This window comes from Mus musculus, chromosome X (assembly GCF_000001635.26).
Source record: "Mus musculus strain C57BL/6J chromosome X, GRCm38.p6 C57BL/6J".
Classification (NCBI taxonomy): Eukaryota; Metazoa; Chordata; class Mammalia; order Rodentia; family Muridae; genus Mus; species Mus musculus.
This window is the reverse complement of record NC_000086.7, coordinates 43584493-43597879: the sequence shown is the minus strand read 5'-3', so window position 1 is coordinate 43597879 and position 13387 is coordinate 43584493. Positions and strand designations below refer to the sequence as shown.

Below are 13387 nucleotides of genomic sequence, written 5' to 3'. Positions count from 1 at the left end.
GGGGCCAGGAATAAAATCTGGAGTATAATAAATAAATAGGTAGGTAGATAGATAGATAGATAGATAGATAGATAGATGACAAGAGGAAGAGGAAGAAGGGGAAGAAGAAGAAGAAGAAGAAGAAGAAGAAGAAGAAGAAGAAGAAGAAGAAGAAGAAGAAGAAGAAGAAGAAGAAGAAGAAGAGGAGGAGGAGGAGGAGGAGGAGGAGGAGGAGGAGGAGGAGGAGGAGGAGGAGGAAGAGGAAGAGGAAGAGGAAGAGGAAGAAGAAGAAGAAGAAGAAGAAGAAGAAGAAGAAGAAGAAGAAGAAGAAGAAGAAGAAGAAGAAGAAGAAGAAGAAGAAGAAGAAGAAATTTCCAAGCAAATTGATGGAAGTAGAAAATATCCTCAAGGGGGAATGCTTGAATCTCACAGAATAGGGAAATAGAATAAACATTGGTGGTTGATGGAGGAAGGGATCCAGGTGGGGAGAGGGGTTGAGAGGTGAGCAGGAGATCTAGTGAGGGAAGGATGGAGGGAGAGATTAATGGGAGAGAGAACAAGGATCAGTTGGGTGGAGGCATCTCTGGGATGAACTAGAAACCTAGGGCAATGGAAACTCCCAGAAATCTATGAGGGCAGACCTAGCTAAGACTCCTAGCAATGGGGAATATAGAATCTTAAAAGGACTTCTCCAGTAAATGGGAAAAAAAAACCTTCCAATCAAGGGCTTGTGACACCATCCCACCCACAAAACCTTCAACTCATAATTTTTCCTGCCTAGAAAAGGTGCAGGCATAAGGATGGAGCAGAAATTGCGGGAAAAGCTAACCAATGACTGACCCAGCTTGGGACTCATGCTATGAAAGAGAGCCCACCCCTGACACTTGTAATATTCTGCTATACTTGCAGACAAGTGCCTAACATAACTGTCATCTGAGAGGATTCACCCAGCAACTGATAGAAACAGATGCAAAGACCCATAGCCAAGCATTAGACTGGTATGGGGAATCTTGTAAAAGGGGTAGAGAAAGGATTAAAGGAGCAGAAGAGGTCAAGGATACCGTGGGTCCATTAAGGACTCACAAAGTCTAAACACACCAACCAGACTTATGCCCTCTACACAGATGTAAGTGTTGTGCATCTTGGTCTTCATGGGACTTCTAACAGCAAGATCAGGGGCTGTCTCTCACTCTTTTGCCTGACTCGTCTCTTTTTCCTAATTGGGCTGCCTTGTCTAGGCACAATAAGAGAGGATTCATCTGGTATTATTGGAACTTGATATGCCAAGGCTGGTTGATATCCATGGAAAGCCTCCTCTTTTCTGAGGAGAAAGGAATGACTGGAGAAAGGGGGAGGAGAAAGGAGAGGGAGGAATGTGGTAGATAATAAGGCGAAACTGATATTGGGATGTAAATTTAAGTAAATTCATTTTTATTAATAATTGTCTTAGTTAGGGTTTTACTGCTGTGAACAGACACCATGACCAAGGGCAACTCTTATGAGGGCAACATTTAATTGGGGCTGGCTTACAGGTTCAGAGGTTCAGTCCATTGTCACCAAGGCTGGAACATGGCAGCATCCAGGCAGGCATATTGCACAAGGAGCTGAGAGTTCTACATCTTCATCTGAAGGCTGCTAGCAGAATACTGACTTCCAGGCAGCTAGGACTAGGGTATTAAATTCCATGCCCATAGTGACACACCTACTCCAACAAGGCTACACCAACAGGGCTTCACCTTCTAATAGTGTCATTTCCTGGGCTAAGCATATACAAACCATCATAATAATAAATCGATTAATTTAAAAAGAGTGAGTGAAAGCATGTGTTTGTACTGAGCAAGCAGAAAATGAATCCTGACAGAAAATTCCTACCTAATAAAAGCTCCATCTTATAAAACTATGAATATGAAAGAAGAGAGTCTAAATTGAGAATGCACTGGCCCTTGATTTCCTCTTCCTTGAAAATAACTCTGTGAGTAAATGTTTCCCTGGAATCAGCACGAAGAAACTGATCCAATTTCCCCCTTGTAAGGCAAACTATGTTCTAACTCAGGAGCAGACCCTGGCAAAACTGCCTGTTACTAGTTTTGTGGGTTTGAAAGATGTCGTATAAAGTGAGTCATGAAATGTTGTCGGATGGATCCAGACATCTGTTGAAACAAGTAGTATGTCAGAGACCCTGCAAAAAGGTCTTGAGGTGCCACTATATGAAGTACTGTGAGAATTAGAGGTTCCTGAACCATGGATAATCTACTGCAAAAAGCTTTGAGAAAGGAGTAGAGTTGGCCAAAGAAAGAAGCTAAATGTAGCATAAGCTCTAAAATGAGCTACAGTGTGGTGCTACTGAAGTTCTTCGCAACCCAGATGATTCTACCATGACTTTGAGGTGCTCTGAACATGCAAGTACAGAATTTCATGTTTTTTATGATTTGAATTGGTCTTGATGTGGTCCAATATTTCCTTGTTCTGGCCCTATTCCTTTCCTTTGGAATGGTAAAATTATTTGTTTAACTGTATACTGGATCTTGTTTTGGGGGTTATGGTTGTTCACAGTTGGGAGATTGCCCAAGACACTGAAGCTGCTTTATACGTTTGTTGTTGTTGTTGTTGTTGTTGTTGTTGTTTTGTTTTGTTTTTATTCTAGAGAGAGCAGGACGGGAATGGGAGGAGAGCAGGGAAAGGAGAGCAAGAGCAAGAGAAAGCAAGAGAGCAAGAGCTGCTCTATACTTTTAACAGTATTAGAACTGTTAAGACTATTGGGACTTTTCATGCTGGGGTGAATATATTTTGTATTATAATATGACAGTGAGACTCTGGAGACAAAGTGTATAATGTTATGTATTAAAGGTGATTATGTATGTTCCTCAAGTTGGCAGGTGGGGGTAGATTTGTGGTGATTAATCTCTAGTAGTCAACATGATAATACCTAGAATCATGTAGGAATTGGGACTCTGGATATGAGTGGATAGGATTGTTATGATTAGATTAATTACAGTGGTAAGAACAGTCCAATGTGGGTAGTACCATTTCGTAAGTTGTGGCCACAGACTAAAAAAAAAAAAAAAAATGGGAACAACAGCCCAATATGCGGAATAACATATGAAGGACATGAAGTCTTTGTGCTCACAGATAGCATTAGAGAAACCAGTAAAGTTATATACACATTCATTTTTTATTCAATAGAAGGGATTTATAAGTCTTTCTGCCCAGAAAGCAGAGAGTAGGTGTAGTTAGAAACTTGGTGAACTTTGCTATATGTATGGCCTGGCTTCAAAGGAACCTCCCAAGATGACAATGCATATCCCAGACTGTTCCCAGACCTTGGACAGTGAGAAATATCAAGGAAAATAATTGTCAATTTTTCTCTTGTACCACAGCATAAACCTTCTGATTCTTAGCACAAAGGAAGAAGAGGAACTGTCTGATGTGAATAACATCAAAACTAGGCAATACTATGCATTCTATTCATTAGTAGATAGCATCAGAAAGAAAATTGAAAATGTAGATCTTGGTAATCTTTGTGAAATCTTTCAGGGAATTAGGGCATACCATGAGTTTAGACTCAGAAAGCTATAAACTCACACACTCAACTTTATCATGGCTTTAAGAGAGGTCCTGCAGCCTGTCTTGTAAGATCTAAGAATCTGCAGATTGGGACCTGTAAGAATGGTTCTCCCTAAGTACCCAAGGAGCTGAAGGGATTTGCAGCCCCATACGAGGAACAAGAATATGAACTAACCAGTAACCCCAGAGTTCCCTGGGACTAAACCAGCAATCAAAGAAAACACATGGTGGAACTCATGGCTCAAGCTGCATATGTAGCAGAGGTTGGCCTAGTCGATCATCAAAGGGAGGAGAGGCCCTTGGTCTGGTGAAGGTTCTATGCCCCAGTATAGGGGAATGCAGGGGCCAGGAAGCAGGAGTGGGTGGGTTGGGGAGCAGGGGGAGGGGGAGGGAATAGAGGGTTTTCGGAGAGGAAACTAGGAAAGAGGATAACATTTGAAATGTAAATAAAGAATATATATAATAAAAGAAAGAATGGTTCTCCATGCACTAGTTTTATTTTTCATTCAATTAATCTAGACTAGGGAAGCACTATCCATGTACAGCACTATGATGTTCCTGATGTTGCTTTCCATCCACTATTAACAGAAGAGGAATTCTTCTTGTCTCAAGTCAATGTGAATCATGTTGGTGAGGTTCCATTATAATCAAGATTTTGTGTTTTAGCTCTTAGTGATTATTCTAATGGCATATGTGAAACTTCTTCCGCAACACCTTTGGCAGGGCTGAGATACATACATAAGACCTTCCCATTAAACTTAAAATACAAAAAGAAGCAAACAAAAACACAGCAATTGTTTCATTTTCAAGGAAATGTGGTGTTACAAATTCCACATTGATTTTATTGTAAAATCATATTGCTGCTGTGAAATCATATGGCTGCTACCGGTCAAATGTATGCCTTTTAAGAAAAGGAAATTAAGAAGAAAAGAGTGAAGAAATTTTTTTAGAGGATTCCTGATTAGCTTCTTAGAGATGTCGTACAAACAGGAACAGCCATTCTAACTCCACCATCTGCAAAATAGTGATCAAATTATTAGAAATTCACAATTTAAGAACTTGATGTGACATTCTAAAATATTTTTTACTGGTTCAAATAAGTTAATAAAATATGAATATAAATATGGGCATATTTGCATGTATGCATGCCTTCCCATAATGAGGAAAAGTAGTTAAATTGGAAAATAGTATAATGGACTTTTCACTTTTCTCTATACTTTTTTGCATTTAATTTTGCTTTAAAGTTACAGTTGGATTAGAAGGGCTGGTTGTTAAAAACCTGGTTTTCTCTTTGGAGTGTTTCCATTACTTACCTTCCTGAAATCAATGAGTTTGTTATGGGTCAACATCTTTTCTTTGAAGTTAAGCACTTGTTTTTGCACATTTATAGCAACCCTTGTACCATGAGCGATTCACAGTTTTACTTGATGGACAGATGCAATTCGCTGAAGTACGGTGTGAGAGGGGTTTTTCTTGTTGCTTGGATTCAGAGGATTTTGTCTCTTGAGGTTGCTTAGATTCTAAAGATTTTATCCCTTCAGGTTGCTTGACCCTTTGCTTTGTAGCCAGTTGGATTTTAGGGTATTTATTCATTAAATAACTTTTACATTTTCTCGGGTGGTTTGCTTGGAAGCTGTTTGGCTCTTCCTTCTGTCTCTGGCTCTGGTTCTTGCCAGTCCCTTGTGGCATTTTCTTCTCATTAGGACTCACACCAGCATTCAGGCATGTCGTCTGCTGAAAAGTGTCTTCTTTCTGGCAATTTCTGGTTCCTTCTCCCAGGTCAGTCAGCCTCTGTAGTGTCTTTGAATCCTCTTTCTGGTTACAGCTAAGTATCTTTCCCTGGTCAGGCTTCCTCAAGAGATTCCCTGGATAGGTTTTCAGGGTAGAGGTGGTTTTGTTCACTTGAGTATGTGTCTCCTGGGGAGTTACAGAAACACATTGGGTGTTGTGGCTGATGCTCTCTATCAAGCCAACCACCCTCCGGGAAATTTTTGGACGTTTCTTCTTGGTGGAGCTGGTTTTGTTCCCCTGGGAAGATATCCCTTTGGGCATTACTGGTTCTTCCTTTATGCTGTGGTTACTGTTGACCTCCACTGCAGCTGTTCCCTGGTGCATCATTAGATTTTTCTTCTCAGTGGCAGCCATTATCTGGGGTATGGCCTGATTATCTTTGTGGCTATTGTTGCTGCTGTCCCCATGGAGAGATGTTCCTTGAGGTTTCTCTGGACCTTCTCCTTCACAGCAGCTTATGCTGTCTGCCAGGTGACTTACATCCTGGAGGATCTCAGAGCATTCCTTCTGCCTAGGGCAGATTTGGTCCAAAGCAGAAGCTATTGTTTCTTGGGACTCCAATGTAACACACAAGCTAGATGGTTGGATTCCTGAAGGAGCTATCTGAGGTAAGCCTGTGATCATGGCTGTTGCTGTTGCTTCTGAGTCCATTAATGCTGGACATGGTACAGGTGTTGAAAATGAGAATTCCAAGGAGAATTTTGCTTTGAGTGGTACTGGATGTGCCATAGTCATTTGAAGAAAGGGATCCATTGCTTGGACCCAAGGACTTGAAAGTCCAGGCAGGCAGGACAAGATTGGTATCTGGGCCTCCAAATGGGACATGTTCTGGGACCCTATAAATTCCAGGTCTCCCAGCTCCTTTTCCTCAAACGACAACAGTGATGTTTTACCATATTCCATTCCACGTTCAGGCACAACAGGCAGTGCAGATCTCTTTGCTTGTAGCAGCCTCCCACGAAGTATTTCCCGCTCATCCATTGCCTCCTGGAGGATAATCTGTGTACACAAAAGTTGAGCAGCTGCCTGGTCCCTCTCTTCTCGCAACCTCTGTAGTTCAGAGACCAGAGTCCAGGAAGCTGACTCATGCTCTCCCACCTGGTCCTGCAACCTCCAAACTCTCCGCGCCTGCTGCTGGCGTTGCCTGGCAGCCACTCTCACACTCAAAGCCAAAGCACTCCAGGTACAAGCCCTCTTGAGGGAGCGTGGCACTTTGGGGTCAACAAGGATGGTACGAAGCTGATCTTCTATTTCATTCCAAGACCGAGAGCGAAAGGTCGTATAGAATTCAGAACTCCCTCCATTCTTAAGGACTTCATTATTAATGAATCTGATTACTTCAGTATGGTGGAAGCCGCTGCTATGGTCTCCAAATTCAATTGCCATGGTTGTTGCAGCTTAGCCATGTAACATTCTCATGAACCTCCACTGTGGTTACTAATACAGCTGCCACACATGTGACCAAATAGTTACCCCTTTCCCTTCGGAATCAGTTCTACTTCAGCCCTTGTCAATTTTTCATTTCTTCCTCTACTCCTCCTGTTCTCCTTCCTTCTGGCAAAAGCCAAGCTGATCTTCTGACCAAGCCCACTGTACTCTATAACTGAACCTTAGTTAATGAACACACCACAGGACACGTCACAAAGGGGGGAAAATGACTCATGCTGCAAGGAATTCTGGGAACAGCCATATTTATCCTTACACTGCCAACGAGAAGTACAGGCAAGGTAGATATTTTGGGAATTGCAGTGAGCAGAGAAAAAGGATCTGTATGTAGAAGAAGGTCTTTCTGGAGACCATATGCTAGTGCATAGAATGAGGTCTTGAACAACATACCTGTTGCTGAAAATCAAGGTAGAATTTCTAGGCTGGGTAAAGGGTGGGAGCAAGAGACAATGGGCTAGAGTCATAGCAAGGTAAAGGAAAATGGGATTTCATGCCTTCTAATTCATGGAGATAAATTGGATTTGATCTCTCTCTCTCGATCTCTCTCTCTCTCTCTCTCTCTCTCTCTCTCTCTCTCTCTCTCTCTCTCTCTCTCTCTCTCCCCAAAAATTGGGAGAGGAGAACAGGTGCAGGGGTGATTTCTCAGAGATCTAAAACAGAAACCTGGACTTGCAAACCTGGCATCAAAAAGACTAGAAAATGGGTTGCACAATGGAGTTGTAGTGGAAATCAGACTGTTACAGACCTGTACCTATGTAGAATGAGACATGAGCAGTTTGAGGACATTACAAACTCCCAATGAAAGTTAACGACTTTTAAAGGAAGTGGTAATGAACAACGCCATTTCATTGGCTGAGTCAGTAAGGAGATCCCACAACAAAGGTGCCTACTCTCAACCAGTGAAAAGGGGAAAGAAATTTCAGAACAACGCTATCCAAACTAAAATTCTGTGATGCAACATTTGCAGCTAAAGTGAAGAATATTTGATGTCAAGCATTTCTGAGACTCCCAAAATTTTTGTGAGGCTTCCAAAAGTCACCTGTGCCCCAAACCGTCCCTGGTTGGGGGGTCATGATGGGTAGCAAGATGACTTCTGCCAGCAGGGTCATGCAGGTAGTAAAGCCACATGTTCCATTAATAAGATCCCCTAGCAGAAGAGTCACTCCTAAACTCAGTGCTTCAGAAGCTTTGGGATCTCCTCTGAAAGTTCACAGCATTCTAAAGGAAGTATGTCTCCCGATTTACTGATGCTTCAGGGGCCACTAGATACTGCAGAAATAATAAAAAACATTACCTTAGAAATACAGAAGGAAACCTATTTCTCAAGAGTAAATAGAATATAGCCCGTTTAAAGGTCCAAAGTGATCATCATGGCTGCTGTTTGTCATCAGACAGGATTATCTTTACAATAAAGGACTTTCAAACCGTCAAATGAGAAAGCACCTATTAAACAAGCTTAATAAATATTCTGTAAGCAGAATGAAGTATAGAAACTTCAGGTGGTCAGTTATATTGCCCACTTATGTATCTTGATCAGCTTCATCACAAACTGACCTGTATACTTATTTAAGCATGTATTTTTAAATGCTAAAATAAAAATTTTTTGAGTCCTTTAGGAGACTATGAGGGGCCAGGAAAAGGTTTTGATTTTTGTTTTGGGATTTTTTTTGGGGGGGGTTCCATTTTTGAGTAAGAGGACAGAGACACTGGTTAACTCTTTTATAGTTCCCATGTCAGTCACTCAAAAAAAAAAGAACCTTCTGTTTTCAAATGTAATAGTAATTCCTTCACATGTTATTTGAATACCAGATTCTCCCATTTCTTGAGCTCAACCATACATTCTAGCACAACTGACATTTTTCATCTATTTTCTTCTACTGCCATCTTTCTCAATATTATTTGAACATATTCAAGTTTCTCCCATACTGCATAATATCCTAGGGTTCATTTTCCATTCCTTAATTTCTACTTCTGTAACTACAGAAAATATCAAAATGGCACTATTTGTGTCTCTCACTGCACAATAATCCAAGGTTCCAAATATCCAATTCTTCCAAATTAGCTTTTCTGTAGCATAGATTAAGAAATAAAATAAGACTAAATGAGCTACCAGGAAGAATGAAAATAGTCTACTACTCCCTTATTAACATCCATTTCCCCTCGATTTTTCTAAACCATAGACTCTATTTATTAAAATAAGGGTTATTTGAACACAAGTATTGTGAAACATAGGCTATGATCAGACAACAGTGCTCCTACTACTAATTAACCACTACGTAATATATATGCTGTGTGCATACTTTGGCATGGTGTGGAATTTCATCACATTGTTTAGAACACAGTATAAGCTTAATCTGACATTTGAAATTTTCCACTTAATATTCTCAGACCACAGTGATCTTAAAGGAAGTAAAATGATGAAGAAAAATAGAACATTGTAAGGGTGTCATTTCTATATCACCTTCCTGTAACAACTAAGGAAGTCCTTTTTCTTTCTTTTTTTTTTTCTTTTTCTTTTTCTTTTTCTTTTTCTTTTTTTTTTTTTTGAGAAGTTGGGATTATTTTTTAGGATTTGAACAATAAGCAATAAGATTTGCATAAGGATTCTGAGGAAGAAAGCAAATCTAAAGTTGCTAAATTGATGTTTCTATGTTATTTACCAAGTGAATGCATGGGCAATATCTATAGTGGGTCATACTGTTCTGCCATATCCAGTTAAATCACATTACTCAATTCATAGGATAAATGTCTCTTGTGTTTTTATGCCACTATGTTTTTAGAAGCTTGCATCTGGTCTCCACCTACCTGCCTTGTATATTCCTACTATTTCCATGGATGCTCTTTACTAGAGACACAATCTAGATACACATCTGATACCAGGAAGGCACCATGTGTGTACCAGCTTTTGTGATATTTCCAGGATCTACAATACCTTCTGGGTGCTGAAAACATCATCTGCTTCTGATCAGAAACAAAACATATTCTGTATATGAAAGCAGGAATAATACTGTGCATTCTAAGTGAAATTACTCTTCCCAAAATAATGACATTTTGCTGCTTGCATCAATTTTGATTAATTATAATAAAAACCAAGAGAGTGTTGCTAGGCATAGTAAATGGTAAGTATAAGGCGAGAACTTATCATCTCTTATTATGTATGTAGTATCCATGCAAACTGTTGAAATTATGACTAGCAACACATGTAGATTGTCAAATAATATGTCAAGATATATGATCTACTTTTGATGATACTACATTAAAGCAACTCGATTATGATATTCTACTTGAAGAATTAATCTTGTGTATGTAGTAAATATTACTCATAATTACAAATACACTATTGCCTTAAAGCCACCTATTTTGATGACCATTGTTTTAGTGCCAGTGTATTGTTTTCCAAAGAGTAATTTCCTAAACTACTTCTTATTCTGTCCTTTCTCAACTGATAATGAGCTAGAAATGTTACATTCTCCTTCATTAGATATGTTTTAGCTGACACAAAATAAAGGAATAGTCATGTTCCCTATTGTGATCTTAAATTTGCTCTTTACTATGGCAAAAACAATGGGTTATATTAATCCACTTAACTATTTCAATATATTTATTTTGATTTTAATATTAATGTATTAACCAATACAGAACATGTTACAATGGCTATATGAATGAATAAATGCAGGATAAATATAATATATATTTATATTGTATTTATCCATTTTATAAGTTAATAATACCCATAAGAAATCTTCTATTGGGGCTGGAGAAATGGCTCAACATTTAAGAGCACTGGCTGCTCTTTCAGAGAGTTCCTGAGTTCAATTTTCAGAAACCACGTGGAACCTCATTAACATGTATAATGGGATCTGATGCCCTCTTTTGTGTCTGAAGATGGCAACAATGTACTCATGTATAAAATAAATAAATCTAAAAATATTAAATCTTTAATTAATAAATATTATATATTTACAATTTACACAATTTTCTAAAACCTTTAACTCTTTTTTAAACTAAGATTAAAATATAAAACTTAGAAATCCCAATATTGTTTCATTCTTTATTCATGCCTTAATATCTCCCTGAGTTTCTACTCAATATTTAATGTTCTAGATACTTTATCCATTAGTCTAACCTAGTTGATCTTGCTACATTTACACACTGCTGCCCAGCTGTAAGTTTCAAGGGGTATTATCAACCCTTTTACTACTGGACCACTGAACTGTATTTGTTATTATCACAATCCCTTTCCTGAAACTCACTACTCTTCACTTTCTAATTATCACATATTTTTACATCAAACTTATATAGTTAATATGTATGCCTCCAAATATAACCTGTTTATTTTAACATGAACTACTTTTCTTACATTTGTTCAATATACATTGTTGCTCTCTGGATTCTATATTGTTCCTCTTTTTATTGTACATCTTTTCATAGGTTATCAAATTTATGCTAAAGCTTCCAAATATTGTTGCTGTGATGCTCACTTTTACAGTGTCTGTAAACACACTCTCTTATTCTAGTTCACAATTTTGACTATATATTGAATTTCACGAGTGTCTCATATAAGCTTTAATGAATAAAATTGGACTTGGCCCATCCTTTTCATAGAGTTATCTCTTTTCATCATCTGCTCAGTTATGCAAACTAGAAACTATAAAGTCAATGTGACTCCTCTTTCTTTCACTTCCACTCTCTTTACATGGGCACTGTGTCATTCTTTTGACACAGTCAAAAGTCCTTGGACTTTCACAAATTTTACATATATTTGACCATTTCCCAAATCAACTGTCATAATTTCTTAGTACAATGATTTCATGGTTATTCTACCATCCCCATATATTTCCCTTTAAATTTGTTTTCCAGGGAATATCTAAATCATCTATTGTGCAAATTTTACATAAGTACTATACTTAAAATATTCATTGTTTCTTATGCAGTAATGCATAAACACATTAATATCATATGAAAATATCTAAGATTTCCTAGTAACCTTGACAATCTCATTTGTATCCTTCCCTCTCCCTTTATTCAAGAAATGCTTGTACCTTGGGTATTCTAAGTTTCTGGGCTAACATCTACTTATCAGTGACAAGATACAATTTGCAAAACACATGAAACTCAAGAAGAATGAAGACCAAAGTGTGGACACTTTGCCCCTTCTTAGAATTGGGAACAAAACACCCATGGAAGGAGTTACAGAGACAAAGTTTGACACTGAGACGAAAGGATGGACCATCTAGAGACTGCCATACCCAGGGATCCATCCCATAATCAGCCTCCAAACACTGACACTATTGCATACACTAGCAAGATTTTGCTGAAAGGACCCTGATATAGTTGTCTCTTGTGAGGCTATGCCGGGCCTAGCAAACACAGAAGAGGATGCTCACAATCAGCTATTGGATGGATCTCAGGGCCCCCAATGGAGGAGCTAAAGAAAGTACCCAAGGAGCTAAAGGGATCTGCAGCCCTATAGGTGGAACAACAATATTAACTAACCAGTACACCCCACCCCACCCCGGAGCTCGTGTCTCTAGCTGCATATGTATCAGAAGATGGCCTAGTGGGCCATCAGTGGAAAGAGAAGTCCATTTGGTCTTGCAAACTTTATATGCCTCAGTACAGGGGAACGCCAGGGCCAAGAAGTGGGTATGGGTGGGTAGGGGAGTGAGGGGGAATGGGGGACTTTTGGGATAGCATTGGAAATGTAAATGAAGAAAATACCTAATCAAAAAAAAAAAAAGAAAAAAAAAAGAAATGCTGAGCTAGTCTTAATCCCTCTCAAATGACTTATTTTCTCTCATTTATTTAGCTACATTTATACTGTTTCCTCTGCCTGGATCTAAGCACTGTTCACTGAGGTATTTATAAATCTATCTTTTATACACAAAACTATAGACTTGAAGCTAAGATCTAAATATGAAATAGAACCTGACGTGTTTGTCTTTTGGGGGCATGAGTTATTTCCCTCAATATAATTTTTGGTAGTTACATCTATTTTCTTGAAAATACGATTTCATTTTTCTTATTAACAGTAATATTCTTTTACCTATATTGGTACATTTTTCTTATCTAAACATATTTTGATGAGCAGCTAGGCTGATTCCATTTTCTAGTTATTATGAATAAAGTAGTGTTAAATATAGATATAGAAATGTTTCAGTTATAGAATATAATGTAAATTGTGTATATGCCCAAGAGTGGTATAGGTGGGTCATATGGCAATTCTAATTCTAGTTTAAGAAATTTCCACACAGATTTTGAAAGTGATTTATCTAGTTTACATTTCAACGAACAATGTATATATAAGAGTTTCCTGTCCACTCCCCCAATTCCAGTACTTGTATTATTTGTATTGTTGATTGTGGTAATTCTGATTGGAAAGAGGTAGTACCTTAAAGTAGTTTAACATGAATTTCCCTAATAGCTAAGGTAATTGAGTTCTTTTAAAAGTGTTTTCTAGTAGAATAACAATATCAATCAACCAGAATCCCCAGAACTCCCAGGGACTAAGCCATCAACAAAGGAGTACACATGGCTCCAGGTGCATATGTAGCAGTGGATGGCTTTGTCATGCATTATTGGGAGGAGAAGTCCTTGGTACTATCAA

The 13387-nt window shown here is 38.5% G+C and overlaps 1 protein-coding gene and 1 pseudogene across 1 annotated transcript; one reads left to right on the top strand and one right to left on the bottom strand.

Annotated features, from left to right (window-relative positions):
- Positions 1–4349: 4349 nt before the first annotated feature.
- Tex13c1 (TEX13 family member C1) lies at positions 4350–6891 on the bottom strand. The gene is made up of 2 exons (NM_001195271.1): positions 4857–6891; positions 4350–4557 (listed from the first exon to the last, which is right to left on the bottom strand). The coding sequence occupies exon 1, from the start codon at positions 6718–6720 to the stop codon at positions 4906–4908; it is 1815 nt and encodes a 604-aa protein (NP_001182200.1). The 5' UTR covers positions 6721–6891; the 3' UTR covers positions 4350–4557; positions 4857–4905.
- Positions 6892–7851: 960 nt separating this feature from the next.
- On the top strand, positions 7852–8145 carry Gm14579 (annotated as a pseudogene).
- The last annotated feature ends 5242 nt before the right edge of the window (positions 8146–13387 follow it).

What these genes read in the sequence shown, in the direction of transcription:
- Tex13c1 (NM_001195271.1), bottom strand. Translation starts at nt 6,720, where the DNA reads ATGGCAATTGAATTTGGAGACCATAGCAGCGGCTTCCACCATACTGAA.